General features: G+C 43.1%; 1 protein-coding gene across 3 annotated transcripts in view; it reads left to right on the forward strand.

The window, feature by feature from the left end:
* The window catches only part of GNG7 (G protein subunit gamma 7), a 79810-nt gene that overhangs the window by 52444 nt on the left and 12609 nt on the right, over nucleotides 1–14757 (forward strand). For 2 of the 3 annotated variants that reach the window (XM_033956241.1, XM_033956243.1), the window contains exon 2: nucleotides 13409–13529. In XM_033956241.1, the coding sequence (XP_033812132.1) occupies nucleotides 13449–13529 (81 nt within the window). In that variant the 5' untranslated portion in view covers nucleotides 13409–13448. Of the gene's footprint in view, nucleotides 1–1964; nucleotides 2077–13408; nucleotides 13530–14757 lie in introns of those variants that run through there. The other variant, XM_033956242.1, reaches the window with a different exon arrangement.

Raw genomic sequence — 14757 nt, forward strand, 5'->3', positions numbered from 1 at the left:
TTTTGAATCATACCTGAATAATATTTTGTTTTTGCATGATTTATTTTGGTTTTATAAAATTTTGAGTGTTCTTTAAATAATTCCAAGTTACTTAATGATTTATCTTTTCTCCATTTTCGTTCTACTGATCTTAATTGTTGTTTTATAAGTTTAAGCTCTTCTGTATACCAAGGATTGGTAGATTTCCTTTCTGAAATGGTTTTGAATTGAAGAGGTGCTACTGTATCTAATAAGCGACAGATATTTATATTCCAGAGGTGGAGAGAATCATCTAGTGAAGTAGAGATGAAGTCAAACAACTGTGGAGAATATGCAGTGGAAATAGTCTCAGATGAGAGGTTATTGAAATCTCTGAATTTAACTTTTTTCTTAGAGGTTTGAGATTTTATGGATGTAATAAAATAAGAAATTGATATTAAATGATGATCCGACCAAGGAACTGGTTTACTGAAATTAAAAAAGTAGTTGTCAGTTTGGAAATTTGGAATGAGTACCATGTCAATGGAATGTCCTAAATAGTGAGTTGGGTCTGATATTATAGGGAGCATATCTAAAAGATCAATATGTGATAGGATATTTTTAGTTTGAGTATTGTTGGGATCATCAAAGTGTATATTGAAGTCCCCTAAAATTAAAGGGTTCAGAGTGGAAGAACAAAAATCAAATAAAAGAGATTGTAATTGAGTTAAATTTTCGCTATTGATTGGGGGAGGCAAATAAAGAAGTAAAGCGTCGAGCTTAGGTTTGGTGTGAAAAGAAAATTGCAAGAATTCAATGGGAGAATTAGGAGAGGAATAATCAATACCTATTAGTAAAGATGAGCGAAAAATAATAGCTAGTCCTCCACCGCGTTTAAAGTGACGATGGTTGAATAAATAAGAGAATCCGGAGGGGCAGCAGTAAGAAAGATAAGCTTCCTCACCGTCTTTTAACCAAGTTTCTGTTAAGCATAGTACGTCAAAGGCCTCTTGAGAGATTATATCTTTGATTAAATGGTGTTTGGTTTTAATTGATCGGACATTAATTAATCCTATGCTGAGTGAAAGACTATTTGGGACTGAAAACAAACTATTTGAGGGTGTTAGAGGAGTGATATGATCATTGACTATGTTTTTAGATGAAGTTAAAGGAATTGAGATTAGTTCAGAATAGAAAGGATGAGCTGAAAGTTTGGCTGTGTTGGGGGGTCTGTGACCCCAATGAGCGGGTATTGGAGAAATAAGTTTGTCCATATTTGGCAATAAGTCAGGAACTAATTGATTTACATCTAAGGTAAGATTAGAATTTAGTATACGAAATTGAGTAAATGAGTTAGGAAAATAGTAGGGATCAGTAGACCAAAGTGGTAAAGTGTTAAGTTTAATAAAAGCGCACTGTAGCAGCGCACAAAGGAGCGCATTAAGGAGCATTAAATGCTCCTTAAGCGCGCTCCTTTGGCGCGCGCCAAAGGCGTGCGCCGCAAAGTGGGTTTTTTTATAGTGCATGTACCGGCAAGGGGGGCGGAGTCCACAGCGAGCCGCCGCTGCGCGGCGGCAGAAGAGCCTTGAGAGAAACTACAGAAGACAAAAATACAACAGGTAAAAATAACTTCAATAAAACTAATAAAAGAATTGGTAGTTAAAATTAGAGCAGTTAAAAGTGCAGTGCAAGGTGTCCAAGTCTTCAGTGAGTAATAGCGTGCGCCGCAAAGTGGGTTTTTTTATAGTGCATGTACCGGCAAGGGGGGCGGAGTCCACAGCGAGCCGCCGCTGCGCGGCGGCAGAAGAGCCTTGAGAGAAACTGCAGAAGACAAAAATACAACAGGTAAAAATAACTTCAATAAAACTAATAAAAGAATTGGTAGTTAAAATTAGAGCAGTTAAAAGTGCAGTGCAAGGTGTCCAAGTCTTCAGTGAGTAATGAAGCCAATCAGTCCTGGATACAGGAAGTTTGTGAGACAGTTTTCACTGGCAGAGATTCCACAACGCCTGTGAAATAAATGCACCTGTTATCAGACAGAAAAATTGTAATGATGGTACTATTTTTCCAGAGTTTGAAGACACATGATTAACGTTTCTATGCATTAAATTGTAACAGGTAATATTTTTACAATATAAAGCATACAGAAAACAGTGAAAATCCCAGTTCTTAGTCTGAGAATATGCTAAGGCTGTTGAAGGACAGTTTAATGGACTTGTAAGGTTTTATTCCAATGTTGCTACTATTTGGGTTTCTGCCAGGTACATTGACTTGGATTGGCTACTGTTGGAAACAGAAAACTGGACTAGATGGGCCATTGGTCTGATCCAGTAAGATTGTTACTAGTCATCTCTTGCTAACCTTGTTTAGTTGTTCCAATATGAGTTTATTTAATTTGTTTTCTATCCCATCCTCCCCAAAGAGTTCCGTTTATTCTCTTCTTTTGTATACTGTTATGAGGTACAGTGATTGCGGTATCAGCATGACAATGAAATAGATTGTCAAAATATGTCCACTCACACATCTGCAATGGTCTTGGTGCATATGGCATCTGAGTCATTATTGATTGGCTTAGTCAAGTGACAAACACACACATAGAAGAGTCCTCATTCCCTCCTACCCCTCTCATCTACACCCTCCCTCTTTCAGGCCTAGAGACCCAATCTACTGAATACCCCTTTCTCTAATGACTATTGAGCAATGGTGGGCAGTCCCTTAGAGAAGGTGTGTCAAGCTGCTATAAAGTTTTCTTCCATTGTGCTCTTATCGAACAGATTAATCTCCAATGGCAAGCAGGCTAAATGAATGTGGACGATGTATCCACAGAGCCCTGGGTGTGGACCCTGTACAATGCGGGTATATGCCTCTCTTTCTCGGCGAGCACCTTCTAAATCCTCCTAATCTAGGAGGTTCTTGGTCTAATTGAAGCAAGAATCCTATTACTCTTAGAGGCGTAGGCATACTCTTTCTCTCCCGTCACAGCAAGTTCAGCCTCAACCCGTTCATTTTTGTCAACAACATGCGCAGAAGCCCCAAATGGATTGCCAGTCACAACAAGGGATGAATTTATGACTGACTCCAGCAGAGCATAGACACAAAGTAACCATACCAGACAACCTTCAGGTAGGGGTGAGGTTGAATTTTTTTTCTAAGAAAGGTGGCTCCTTGTAAACTTCAACCGGTGAGTTTTGCAAATAGGCCACTCAGGAGCCACTTTGTACTGCTCTCACAACAAGGAAGTACTTCTAGAGGAACTCTCTATCTTCTAAAGACTAGGGGAAGAAGAGCTAGGATTCTATTCCAAGTACTTCCTTATTCCAAAAAAGACAGGGGGGGGATATGTCCCATTCTAGATCTAAGGGCCCTGAACAAATATCTGGTCAAAGAAAATTTCAGGATGGTTTCCGTGGACCCCCTTCTCCCAATGATTCAGGAACAAGATTGGCTATGCTCTCTGGACTTAAAAGATACCCTTAAACCCACATCCCAATACTTCTAGGTCACAGGAAATATTTCAGATTTTGGGTGGGAGCACATCACTTCCAGTATTTCGTTTTGCCATTTAGCCTTGCATCAGCTTCCAAAATGTCTAGCAGTAGATGCAGCATCACTAGGCAGGCTGGGAGTCCATGTGTTTCCCTACCTGGACAATTGGCTGGTAAAGAGCACATCGAAGGAAGGTGCTCAGGAGTCAATGCAGCGAACTATTTGGGTGTTAGAGTTACTAGGATGCATTTTAAACCTATCCCAAATCCCATCTGATCAGAATCCAGTGACTGGATCCCTGCTAGATACAATTCAAGCATGAGCATTCTCCCTGTGACTGGGGTGGACACACTAGTTGTGCTAGCCATTCAGTTTCACACCTCCCTTGGCATGTCTAAACATGAAAACAGCCCAGTGGACCCTAGATTCCTAGCAGATGTCATCTGACCATAAAACTCTCATTCCAGAGATTGGTGAATCAACAAAATTGTACACATTTGGACAGACAACTAGATTGCAATATACTACACCAACAAGCAAGGGGGGACAGGATCATACCATGTGTTTCAGGAGGCCATCAGGATATGGAAATGGGCCATCCAAAACAGAATAATTCTCAGAGCCATGCACCTGGCAGGCAAATCCAACAGCCTGGCCAACAGACTGAGCAAGATTATGCAACCACCTGAGTGGTTTCTCAAAGTGGACATTTCATGAGAGACTTCCGAGTGTGGGACACTCCCTTCAGTGAATCTCTTTTCCATTCCATCTAATCACAAAGTCCCTTGGTAGTGTTCCAAGCTCAGGTCACACAATAAACTAACGTTGGATGCTTATCTCCTGTTTTGGGAAATAGGTCTTCTCTATGCATATTCTCCCATACCTCTTACAGAGAAGACTTTGCTGAGACTCAAGCAAGGCTAGGAACTATGGTCCTCATTGCTCCATTTTGGCTGAAGCAGATCTGGTTTCCCCTTCTGAAACTTTCAACTGAAGATACATGGAGATTTATCTGTTTTCCGACTCTTATCACTCGGGACAAGTATAGTCTCTTCTATATTCATAAGAACATAAAAATAGCTTTACTGGGTCAGACCAAAGGTCTATCAAGCCCAGTAGCCTGTTCTCACGGTGGCCAATCCAGGTCACTAGTACCTTGCCAAAACCCAAAGAGTAGCAACATTACATTCTACCAATCCAGGGCAAGCAGTGGTTTGCCCCATGTCTTTCTCAATAATAGACTTTTCTCAATAACAGACTGTAGACTTTTCCTCCAGGAAATTGTCCAAACCCTTCTTAAAACCAGCTGCACTATCTGTTCTTACCACAACCAGCTGATGAAAACTCCTTTTGAGCCACTGGATTCCTGTATACTGAAATACTTGACCTGGAAGGTTGTGTATTTGGTGGCAATTACTTCAGCTCATAGGAACAGTGAGCTTCAGACCCTAGTGGTGAATCCCCCATACACTAAGTTCCATCACAACAGAGTAGTTCTCTGCACGCACCCTAAGTTCCATCCTAAGGTTGTGTCAGAGTTCCATCTAAATCAGTCAATTGTCCTGCCAACATTTTTTCCCAAACCTCATGCCCATCCTGGGGAACGCACTGTATATCATGGACAGCAAGCGAGCACTGGCCTTATATATTGAGCGGACTAAGCCCTACAGACAGTCCATTCAGCTTTTTGTTTCTTTTAATCCCAATAGGGGCTTGTCATTGGTAAACGAACCATTTCAAATTGCATCTCTTTCAATTATGCCTAAACTGGGCTGACTCTAGAGGGCAATGTCAGGGCTCATAATGTCAGAGCCATGGCAGCATTGGTAGCCTGCTTGAGATCAGCCTCCATTGAAGAAATATGTAAGGCTGCCATTCAAAAGCGGGAGTCAGTCTCAAAAAATCGTGCATGTAAATGAGGTCGGCAGACTACAGCGAAGATTCGCTAAATTTACATGTGTCAAGTCGCTGCTGATAGTGATCAGCACTTGCGCAGGAAAGAGGTGTGAATGTGTGCATGTGCTGGGAAAGCAACGCAATGCAATAAGCACAGCGTGAGCCGTTCGTGTCGCAAAGCCCAGCGTGAAAATAAAGCAAGAAAGGAAGGGAGAGGAGGAGAGAAGCAACGTCGGCTTTTAACAACCGCGCATAAAACGTGCCTTTCTCTCCCCAAAACTACTATAATTCAGATAAATCTTGTAATTTGTTTTTTATGTAAAATTTTATCATGAACACAGCCTGAAACAAATAGGACGCGGGTATCATACACGCGCTCAATAAGCCCACTAAAAAAAAAACCCCTTACAGTTTATGAAAATCATGTAATTTTTATTCTTTTCATTAGCCAATGTAAAACACACACCGCAAGATGCACTTTTAACAGTGCTGGCACCCCTGGACCAGTTGCTGATTTTTGTCACCAAAAACCGACACCGCTCTTAGAAAATGGCTTGGTGATTTTCAATAATCCACCAGTGTGCTCATTTCAATGTTGAAGAGCCCATTTGCATGTCATTGTCGGAGACTGCTAGAAATCTCGCTAAAGCCAGAGATAATCCGTTTTGATAATATGCCGCTGAAATGCGTGCAGGCTAAACCTTCGGAAAACAGTTTAGCAATGGCGTTAAAGTTTTGAGAATATGGCCCTGAATCCCTTGAAAGCCCTGACTGCACGCTACTGTATTCCTCAGTCCCTCTTACACTAATTTTTTCTCAGCTATCAATGGACTCACATTCCTTAGGATCTAATCTACAACTTCTTGGACATCCTTTAATCCTGTCTTCTTTTGCCCTTTGTAAGGTTTTTGCTTCCCTTACTCTCTCTTCATCTCTGCTGCATCCTATGGTAGTTCCATACGGATCTTGTCCCTTTTAAAGAAGCCTATAAGTCCTCTGCATGGCTCTTCTCATAAAATATGTGTCATTATCTAACTGGCAAAACAAAAAGAAACCAACAGGTACTACAGTGTGAAAGCAACGCAAAAAAACAAAAAGAAACTGCAGAAAATGTACAAGGTGCAGGAATTTATTCAATTAAAAGTCATTAAAAACATATAAATTAGCCTCTATAAAAGTAATAAAATAGTACAAGAACCAGCCTTTGGATATAATTATTATCACCATTATTATATTTTTTAATTTCTTTTATTGATGCTAATTTATATGTTTTTAATGACTTTTAATTGAATAAATTCCTGCACCTTGTACATTTTCTGCAGTTTCTTTTTGGTCATTATCTATCTGCTAAGCTATTTGTTTAGCTGGTTGAACTTCAGCACCCACACATCTGTTCAATATTTATGGGCCAATTAGTGCCTCTAGTTTCACTACTTAAAACACTTAGATCTGGATTCAGTAAATGGCACTCAAAAATCAGTACTGAACAGTATTTTCTATGGGCATTCTGGGATCGGCACTCTTTATAGAATAGCGCATAGTACCTGGATCTGTGCCCTGCTTTGGGCATGAAGAGATATGCCAACTGAAATATATAAATCCTGGCTTGCAATTTGGGCACAGATCCAAACTATTTTATATCATTATGCATGTTTTAAGAGAGCACCCATGACCCACTCATGCCCGTCCTGTGGCCAGGCCCTCTTTGCAAATTCATGCAGAAACACTTAGGTACTATTTTAGAAATGGGCACATAAGTGTGTTTTCACGCAGATCTGCCATTTCTGCTCAATTTCGGTGCCTTGGATCTGTTAGAATGCTTTTCCGCACTAAATTAAATAGTAGTTGACATTCTGTGCCATATGTAGACTTCCCTAGAAAGTGTCACCTTATGTTGCGTAGGTTATTAAGTCCTGCTTTAACGCCCTACAACAAATACGATCAATCTGTTCACTATTTTCCACTGAAGCCATTCATTCATTGATACTTGCTCTTGTAATCAGTAGACTTGTTTATTGTAACTGTTGAATGGTAAATCTCAATCCGCACTTCATCAACTACAACTTGTTCAAAACACTGCTATCTGTCTCCACCACGCTAGGTATTGTGATCACATTACACCAATTACAGAATTAAATCAAAATATTGATTACGGCACTGACTTTTGATTTTACAAAATAGTGGTACTCGTATATTAAATCTTTTAAACTATTAAATATGGTGTAGTGGTTAAAGCTACAGCCTCAGCACCCAGAGGTTGTGGGTTCAAACCTCGCGCTGCTCCTTGTGACCCTGGGCAAGCCACCTAATCCTCCATTACCCCAGGTACATTAGACAGATTGTGAGCCCACTGGGACAGATAAGGAACATGCTTGAAGTATCTGGATGTAAACTGCTTTGGATGTGGTTGTAAAAGTACAAAAAGGTGGTATACAGGCAGTGGCGTACCTAGGGTATGTGGCACCCGGGGCCCATCATTTTTTGACACCCCCCCATGTAAAAAAATTTTTTTTTTTTTTTTTTTTTGCAATAACCATGAAATGGAATAAATGGTCAGAATAGAAACAGGCAGTGAAAATTTTCTTTTATTGAACCTCATATATGTAACCATTATTCCAAACATAACATAACATAAATTATGTCTAAATTGTCATGACATTAGAAGTACATATGGAGTAGTTGCAGGTGATGCTTGGGACAGTTCTGATTGTGTTAGTTCGGTTTTATGTGTTTTTTGAATAGAAGGGTTTTTATTTCTTTTTGAAGGTTTTGCAGTCTGTGGTTGATATCAATTGGTTGTAGAGTTGGGGGTCGAGTGTTGCAGCTCGAATGGCTAGGAGGTTGTCGAACAGTTTTTTTCTTTTGACGTTTTTGGTTGGAGGGTGTGTGAATGGTGCACAAGTTCTCCTATGTCTGTTTGAAGTGGATTGAATTATTTAGCTGAAGAAATTAGTTACCCCCCATTCCACACACATTAATTCTCTTCCATTTTTGTTCCCATTATAAAAAACACTGATAAGTTCCCAGAAAAAAAATACATTAAAATAAGAAGTGAAAACAAAGGCCCCTACAGATGAGAACATAACATAAGAATAGCCTAACTGGGTCAGACCAATGGTCCATCATGCCCAGTAGCCCATTCTCATGGTAGCCAATCCAGGACACTAATACCTGGTCAAAACCCAAAGAGTAGCAACATTCCATGTTACCGATCCAGGGCAAGCAGACACTTCCCCCATGTCTTAATAACAGATTATGGACTTTTCCTCCAGGAATTTGTCCAAATCTTTCTTAAAACCAGCTACACTATCTGCTTTTACCATAACTTCTGGCCACTTCATTTTTAAGTTTAGATCTTTCCTTTCAAACAGAGACCTTGCTAGATGTCAAATACAGCACAAGGTAACTTCACATGGACTTAGCTGTGCAGGAAATGTGAATCTCCTCATACACCCACCATATAGTGCAAAAATGTGCAAAGGTCTGTTTTTTTCTTTCGATCACTACATAGCCTAATGCCACACAAGCAGCGCTGTTACAAACATATTCTGTAGGTCAATGCTAAGGATAACAAAGTTTCCTTCCTTGGACCAGAAGGAGATAAACCACTGGAAGAGATCCCAAAACAACACCCAAAGACCCACTCAGTGTGTGAATCAGTTGAGTGGAGTGGACTAACTGGGGGGTGGAAATGGGCCCGGAGTTTGCTCAGCAGAATTTCCCAGACCACCTCTTCCTCTCAACACATTGACACGCTGCCACCATCACCACTAGGAACACCTCACTGGGTAGGCCAGCTATGCTATAAACTTTATAAAACACATTATTATATTTTCTTATAAAGCACATATTTTAACTGACCTCTCTGACATCCTCAGCCTTTCCATTCACAAAAATAGAAGGAAGAAAAGTTCCCATTTCCTGCTGTCTCATGTCCCCGGCCTATACAATATTTTTTTTCTGCAGACCCTTCAAAAGTCTGACCAAATCCTCGTTTCACTTGCATTATAAAGTACTGAGGATGCCATCTCTCCCCAATCCCAGGTCCTAAAGTCTAAGACAGTAGCGCAAACTAATGCTGCCAGATACAGGAAAAAAAAAATTTTGATTCGATTCAGCCCTATTGAATTGGTTTTTCAATTCGATTTTCCTGCCCAGTTGGGTGATTTTTTTCAAAACTCCTGGTGGGTTTTATAGCTTTTTCACCCCCTTTGGCTTCTCCTAACCACACTGGCGCTGTGGTGTAAATAAAATAAAGAAACAAAAAGGACTTTTCCTCTTTCTGTTAAATCCTAGCTCACGTTTGCAGTCCAACACCAGCTCTGGCAGGATACACATTTCAAATCTGACATGTTATAATCACAAAACAGAAAATAAAATTAATTTTTCTACCTTTTGTTGTCTGGTTATATTTCAAATCTTGTTGGTCCAAGGCTCTGGTTTTCTTCTGATAACTTGCTTGCCAGGGTCTCCTTCTTTCTGCATGCTAACCATCCATCTGCCAACTCTGTCCTCCCTTTCCATTTCCCTTCCCTTCCCAGGAAGTCTGGTATCTTTCCTTTTTTTCATCTCCCTCCACAGATCCACCTTTTCATCCGGCTACTTTCATCCCGCTACTTTCATCCGGCATCTCTCCCTCCTTCCCCACCATCCCAGAGTCCACCATCTCTCCCTTTCTTTTCCTAATTACCCTCCTATCCAGTATCTCTATCCCTCCTCCACACCATCCCTTGTGTCCAATTTCTCTCCCTTTCTGTTCCTTCCCTCCCTAAATCCCATGGTCCATCATCTCTCTCCCTCTCCTCTATTTTCAGACCCATTATTTCTTCCCCCCCCAAAGTTTGGCATATGCATGTCTCTTTGAACACCCCCTTCCCTCCGTGTACTTCTAAATCATGGTCCCCCCCCAAAGGCCTGTCCCCCCTTAAAGGTCTGCCTGTCCCACCTTGAAGGCCTGCACCCCCCTTGAAGGCCTGTCCCTTCCCCTTGTAGGCCTGTCCCCCCCCCTTGAAGGCCTGCCTGCCTGTCCCCCCCCTTGAAGGTCTGCACCCCCCGAAGGCCTGCACCCCCCCGAAGGCCTGTCCCCCACTTGAAGGCCTGTCCCACCCCCTTGTAGCTTCTCCCCCCCCCCCTTGTAGGCCTGTCCCCCCTTGAAGGCCTGCCTGCCTGCCTTTCCCCCCTTGAAGGCCTGTCCCCCCCCCTTGTAGCTTCTCCCCCCCCTTGTAGGCCTGTCCCCCCTTGAAGGCCTGCCTGCCTGCCTTTCCCCCCCTTGAAGGCCTGCACCCCCTTGAAGGACTGCACCCCCCCCCGAAGGCCTGCACTCCCTTGAAGGTCTGCACCCCCCCCGAAGGCCTGTCCCCCCCCTTGAAGGCCTGTCCCCCCCCTTGTAGGCCTGTCCCCCCCCTTGTAGGCCTGTCCCCCCCCCCTTGTAGGCCTGTCCCCCCCTTGAAGGCCTGCCTGCCTTTCCCCCCTTGAAGGCCTGTTCCCCCCCCTTGAAGGCCTGCACCCCCTTGAAGGTCTGCACCCCCCCAAAGGCCTACACCCCCCCCGAAGGCCTGCACCCCCCTGAAGGCCTGCCTGCCCCCCTTGAAGGCCTGCACCCCTTGAAGGTCTGCACCCCCCCCAAAGGCCTGTCCCCCCTTGAAGGCCTGCCTGCCTGTCACCCCCTCCCCCTTGAAAGCCTGCTTGCCTGCCCGCCCGCCCCACCCTGAAGGCCTGATGCCCCGACCCACCCCGAAGGACCGCTCGTCCCCCTGGCCTCCCCGCACCACCTATGAAGCAGCCGCAGCAGGATCGCGAAGTCAGCGTCAGCGATCCCTGCGCTGCTTCCTGCGCCACGGTCCCGCCCCTCCTCTGACATCAGAGGAGGGGCGGGATCGCGGCGCAGGAAGCAGCGCAGGGATGCTGACGCTGACTTTGCGATCCTGCTGCGGGCTGCTTCACAGGTGGTGCAGGAAGGTCAGTGGGGCGAGCGGTCCTTCGGGGGTGGCGGGGGACTGAACGGCAAGGCCGGGAACACCCCCTTAGGGCTGGTACCCGGGGCGGCCCGCCCCCCCCCACCCCCCCTAGGTACGCCACTGTATACAGGTCCTAATCCCTTTCCTTTTCATTCCCCCTGTCTAATCTTGTCAGTTTTATTCATTCAATTGATTGATTGCTAGCAGTTCCCCCCCTCTGTCTCCAACTTGTTGGGTGATTATATGAGAACCTGTTTTGTTTTGTTTTTTTGTGCTGGTCCCTTTTCTATGGACCTTTCTTCCTAAATATATCCACACTGCCTAGGTTTAAGGATGCATCAAAGACCTATTTTTTCAACCAGGCTTTTAGTTGAGTTGTGCCACTTCTTGTATTTGATGGAAACCAATAGCTACCATACTTTGTCTTTTTTATTTTCCTGCTTCTCCCTCATGTGTAATGACTTTTATATTTTTGTTCTTCTAAACTGCTTTGATATATGGTTAAACATATCAAAATTTTGAATCAGCAATACCCAATTAAAAAATGGCTGCTCCCCACTGTTCATGCTCGAGTTTATGCATGTATTTCCTAGTGTACTCATAAAAGTTTACAAAAAAACTCCACATTCCACAAGACTTTGGTAAAACTTGTGCCTACCCAGATGCCCTTTGAAAAATCAGGCTGATTTTGCTTATATGTGTGAATAAAGATAGCAAATTATTTGATTCTCACATTCTTTAAGTTTCTTTTTTGAAATCTAAAGATCTGAGAAATGTGAAAACAAAAAGTGTCTTCTGTTCCTTTGCCAAACATTGGAAAGTGAAGAAAACCTAAATGTTTTTTAGAAGCTAGATTTATTGGTGACATCAGCTAGTTGCCCTTTGCAGAGACATACAAAGCTTCTTTTTTACAAACTGGACCATGACTTATGAGGCATGAGTGTTTCAGTGACATCCTTCCCTGTAGTTTCTTAATTTGGCTTTCTTGGTTAATGCTTATTATTTTAGTTAACTGTATCGAGTTTCATGGAATATGGGATGCTGATTATCAGAACAGACTAGACATGAATCCTGTGTGTATTTTTCTGAATAAAGTTTGCCACGCCACCTGCAACTGTATTATATTTTCAAGTTTTCTTTCTAAGGACTTTAAAAGAATGCAGTCCTGCCATTTCATAAAAGTAATACTTTATCATTGAATGTAAATACTATTACAGTAGAATCCCAGTTAACCGGCATTCAACTAGCAAGCACTCTCAACCAACAGGCAAAAACAATCTTTCTTCCTCCTACCCAAGGCCACCGTTGCTGCTACCCAACACTCCAAACTCCCCCGAGGCCACCATTGTTGCTACCCAATACTCCAAACCCCACCCCCAGGCCACTAGCGCTGCTCTCTACCTCCTCCCTCCACTGACTAGCACTATGCTTGCCATGTGCCAGTGCTGAAACAGCCTGCTGCAGAAGTTCAAAACTGGGCTGCTGTGGGGCCTTGAGCATCTGCACATGCTCAAGACCTTCTGGCTCTTACCCTTGAATACCGGTTAATCGGGATTCTACTGTAACAAGAGAAGAATGGTAAAAAATAAATTTAGAGGAGCAACTGCAAAGGTTTCAGCACTGGCACGTGGTAAGCATAGTGCTGGACAGCAGCGTGAAGGGAGGAGAGCAACACCGGTGGCCTCGGGGGTGGCGGGTTTGGAGTGTTGGGTAGCAGCGCTGGTGGCTTTGAAGGGGGGGAGAGTTTGGCATAGAAGAACAGCAGTGACAGTAGTTACACCTATTTTTAAAAGTAGCTCTAGAGCAACCAGAAACTATACTTATCCAGCATCCACCAATTCCCATGGGTGCCAGATAACTGGGAATCTACTGTAGCATGAATACAGAGTAATAACAGCTATCATTGATGTATAATTATGTCCAACAGACTAGGCTTAGCATAGATAAAAGCAGAGGGTTTTTGTTTCCCAGCATTCTGAAATATATTCAACATGATTCAAATATTTGCAGTCTAAATTTTGTAAAGTCCTTGTGCCAATGATATCCTGAGTTAAGTGTTAAGAATAAAAAGTCATTATTATGATGTCAATAGCAAATCTTTCTCATTTCAGCATTCTATCAAGTGTTTGGGTCTAGAACCGATGGCAGACAATGTCAACCAGTAATAGTATAGTACAAGTCAGGAAGCTGGTGGAACAGCTCCGTATTGAAGCTGGAATTGAGAGGATCAAGGTGAGTCTTTCCTATAGCAGTAAAGCAAATATAAGGTAAACAAAAATGAATACTTTTGGGGAAATTCTGTGCAAAACATTTAAAATTCAATGCAAAAATTCTGAAAATTCCGCTCACAATATAACATTTTGCATACTTTTTTTCTAAATTTTTTTTTCATTTTCATTCAGTGAGACCAGTCTAGACCAATGGATTGAGTCCCCTTACCAGCAGATAGAGGTAAAGATACTGAACAATTGCAGTGCCATCCCCACTATAAAGGCTGGTGCAGCCTAGAATTTGACTGAGTGACGAGGAAGCTGGATGTTGGGGAGTCCCTGGACATCGTTTACCTGGACTTCAGCAAAGCATTTGATAGCGTACCACACCGCAGGTTGCTGAGCAAGATGAGTTCTTTAGGATTGGGCGACACATTGACCAAATGGATTGGGAACTGGCTTGGAGGTAGGCTTCAGAGGGTAGTGGTGAAGGGCACCCCCTCCGAAATGTCGGAGGTGATAAGTGGAGTGCCACAGGGCTCCGTCCTGGGCCCGATCCTGTTCAACATCTATATAAGAGACTTGGCAGAAGGGCTCCGAGGTAAAATAACATTATTCGCCGATGATGCCAAACTAAGCAATGTAGTGAGCAAAAGCACAACAGACAAAAATTCAATGGCAGACGACATGATGCATGACCTACTTCTACTGGAGCGCTGGTCTAGGTCCTGGCAACTCAGTTTCAATGCCAAAAAATGCAGTCATGCACCTGGGAAGCCAAAATCCATGCAAGACTTACACCCTAAATGGCGAGATCCTGACAAGAACTGAAGCAGAAAGAGACTTAGGGGTGATTGTCAGTGAAAACATGAAGACTGCAAATCAAGTGGAGCAAGCTTTATCCAAAGCAAGGCAAATCATAGGTTGCATACGCAGGAGTTTCGTCAGCCGTAAACCTGAAGTCATTATGCCATTGTATAGATCCATGGTGAGACCACACCTGGAGTACTGTGTGCAATTCTGGAGGCCGCATTATCGTAAGGATGTGCTGAGACTGGAATCAGTCCAGAGAATGGCCACCCGGATGGTCTCGGGACTCAAGGATCTCCCATACGAGGAGCGGTTAGGGAAGTTACAGCTCTACTCACTCGAAAAACATAGAGAGAGGGGAGATATGATCGAGACATTCAAGTATCTCATGGGCCGCATCGAGGTAGAAGAAGATATCTTCTTTTTCAAGGGTCCCGCAG

Source organism: Geotrypetes seraphini, chromosome 8 (genome assembly GCF_902459505.1).
Source record: "Geotrypetes seraphini chromosome 8, aGeoSer1.1, whole genome shotgun sequence".
NCBI classification, from domain to species: domain Eukaryota; kingdom Metazoa; phylum Chordata; class Amphibia; order Gymnophiona; family Dermophiidae; genus Geotrypetes; species Geotrypetes seraphini.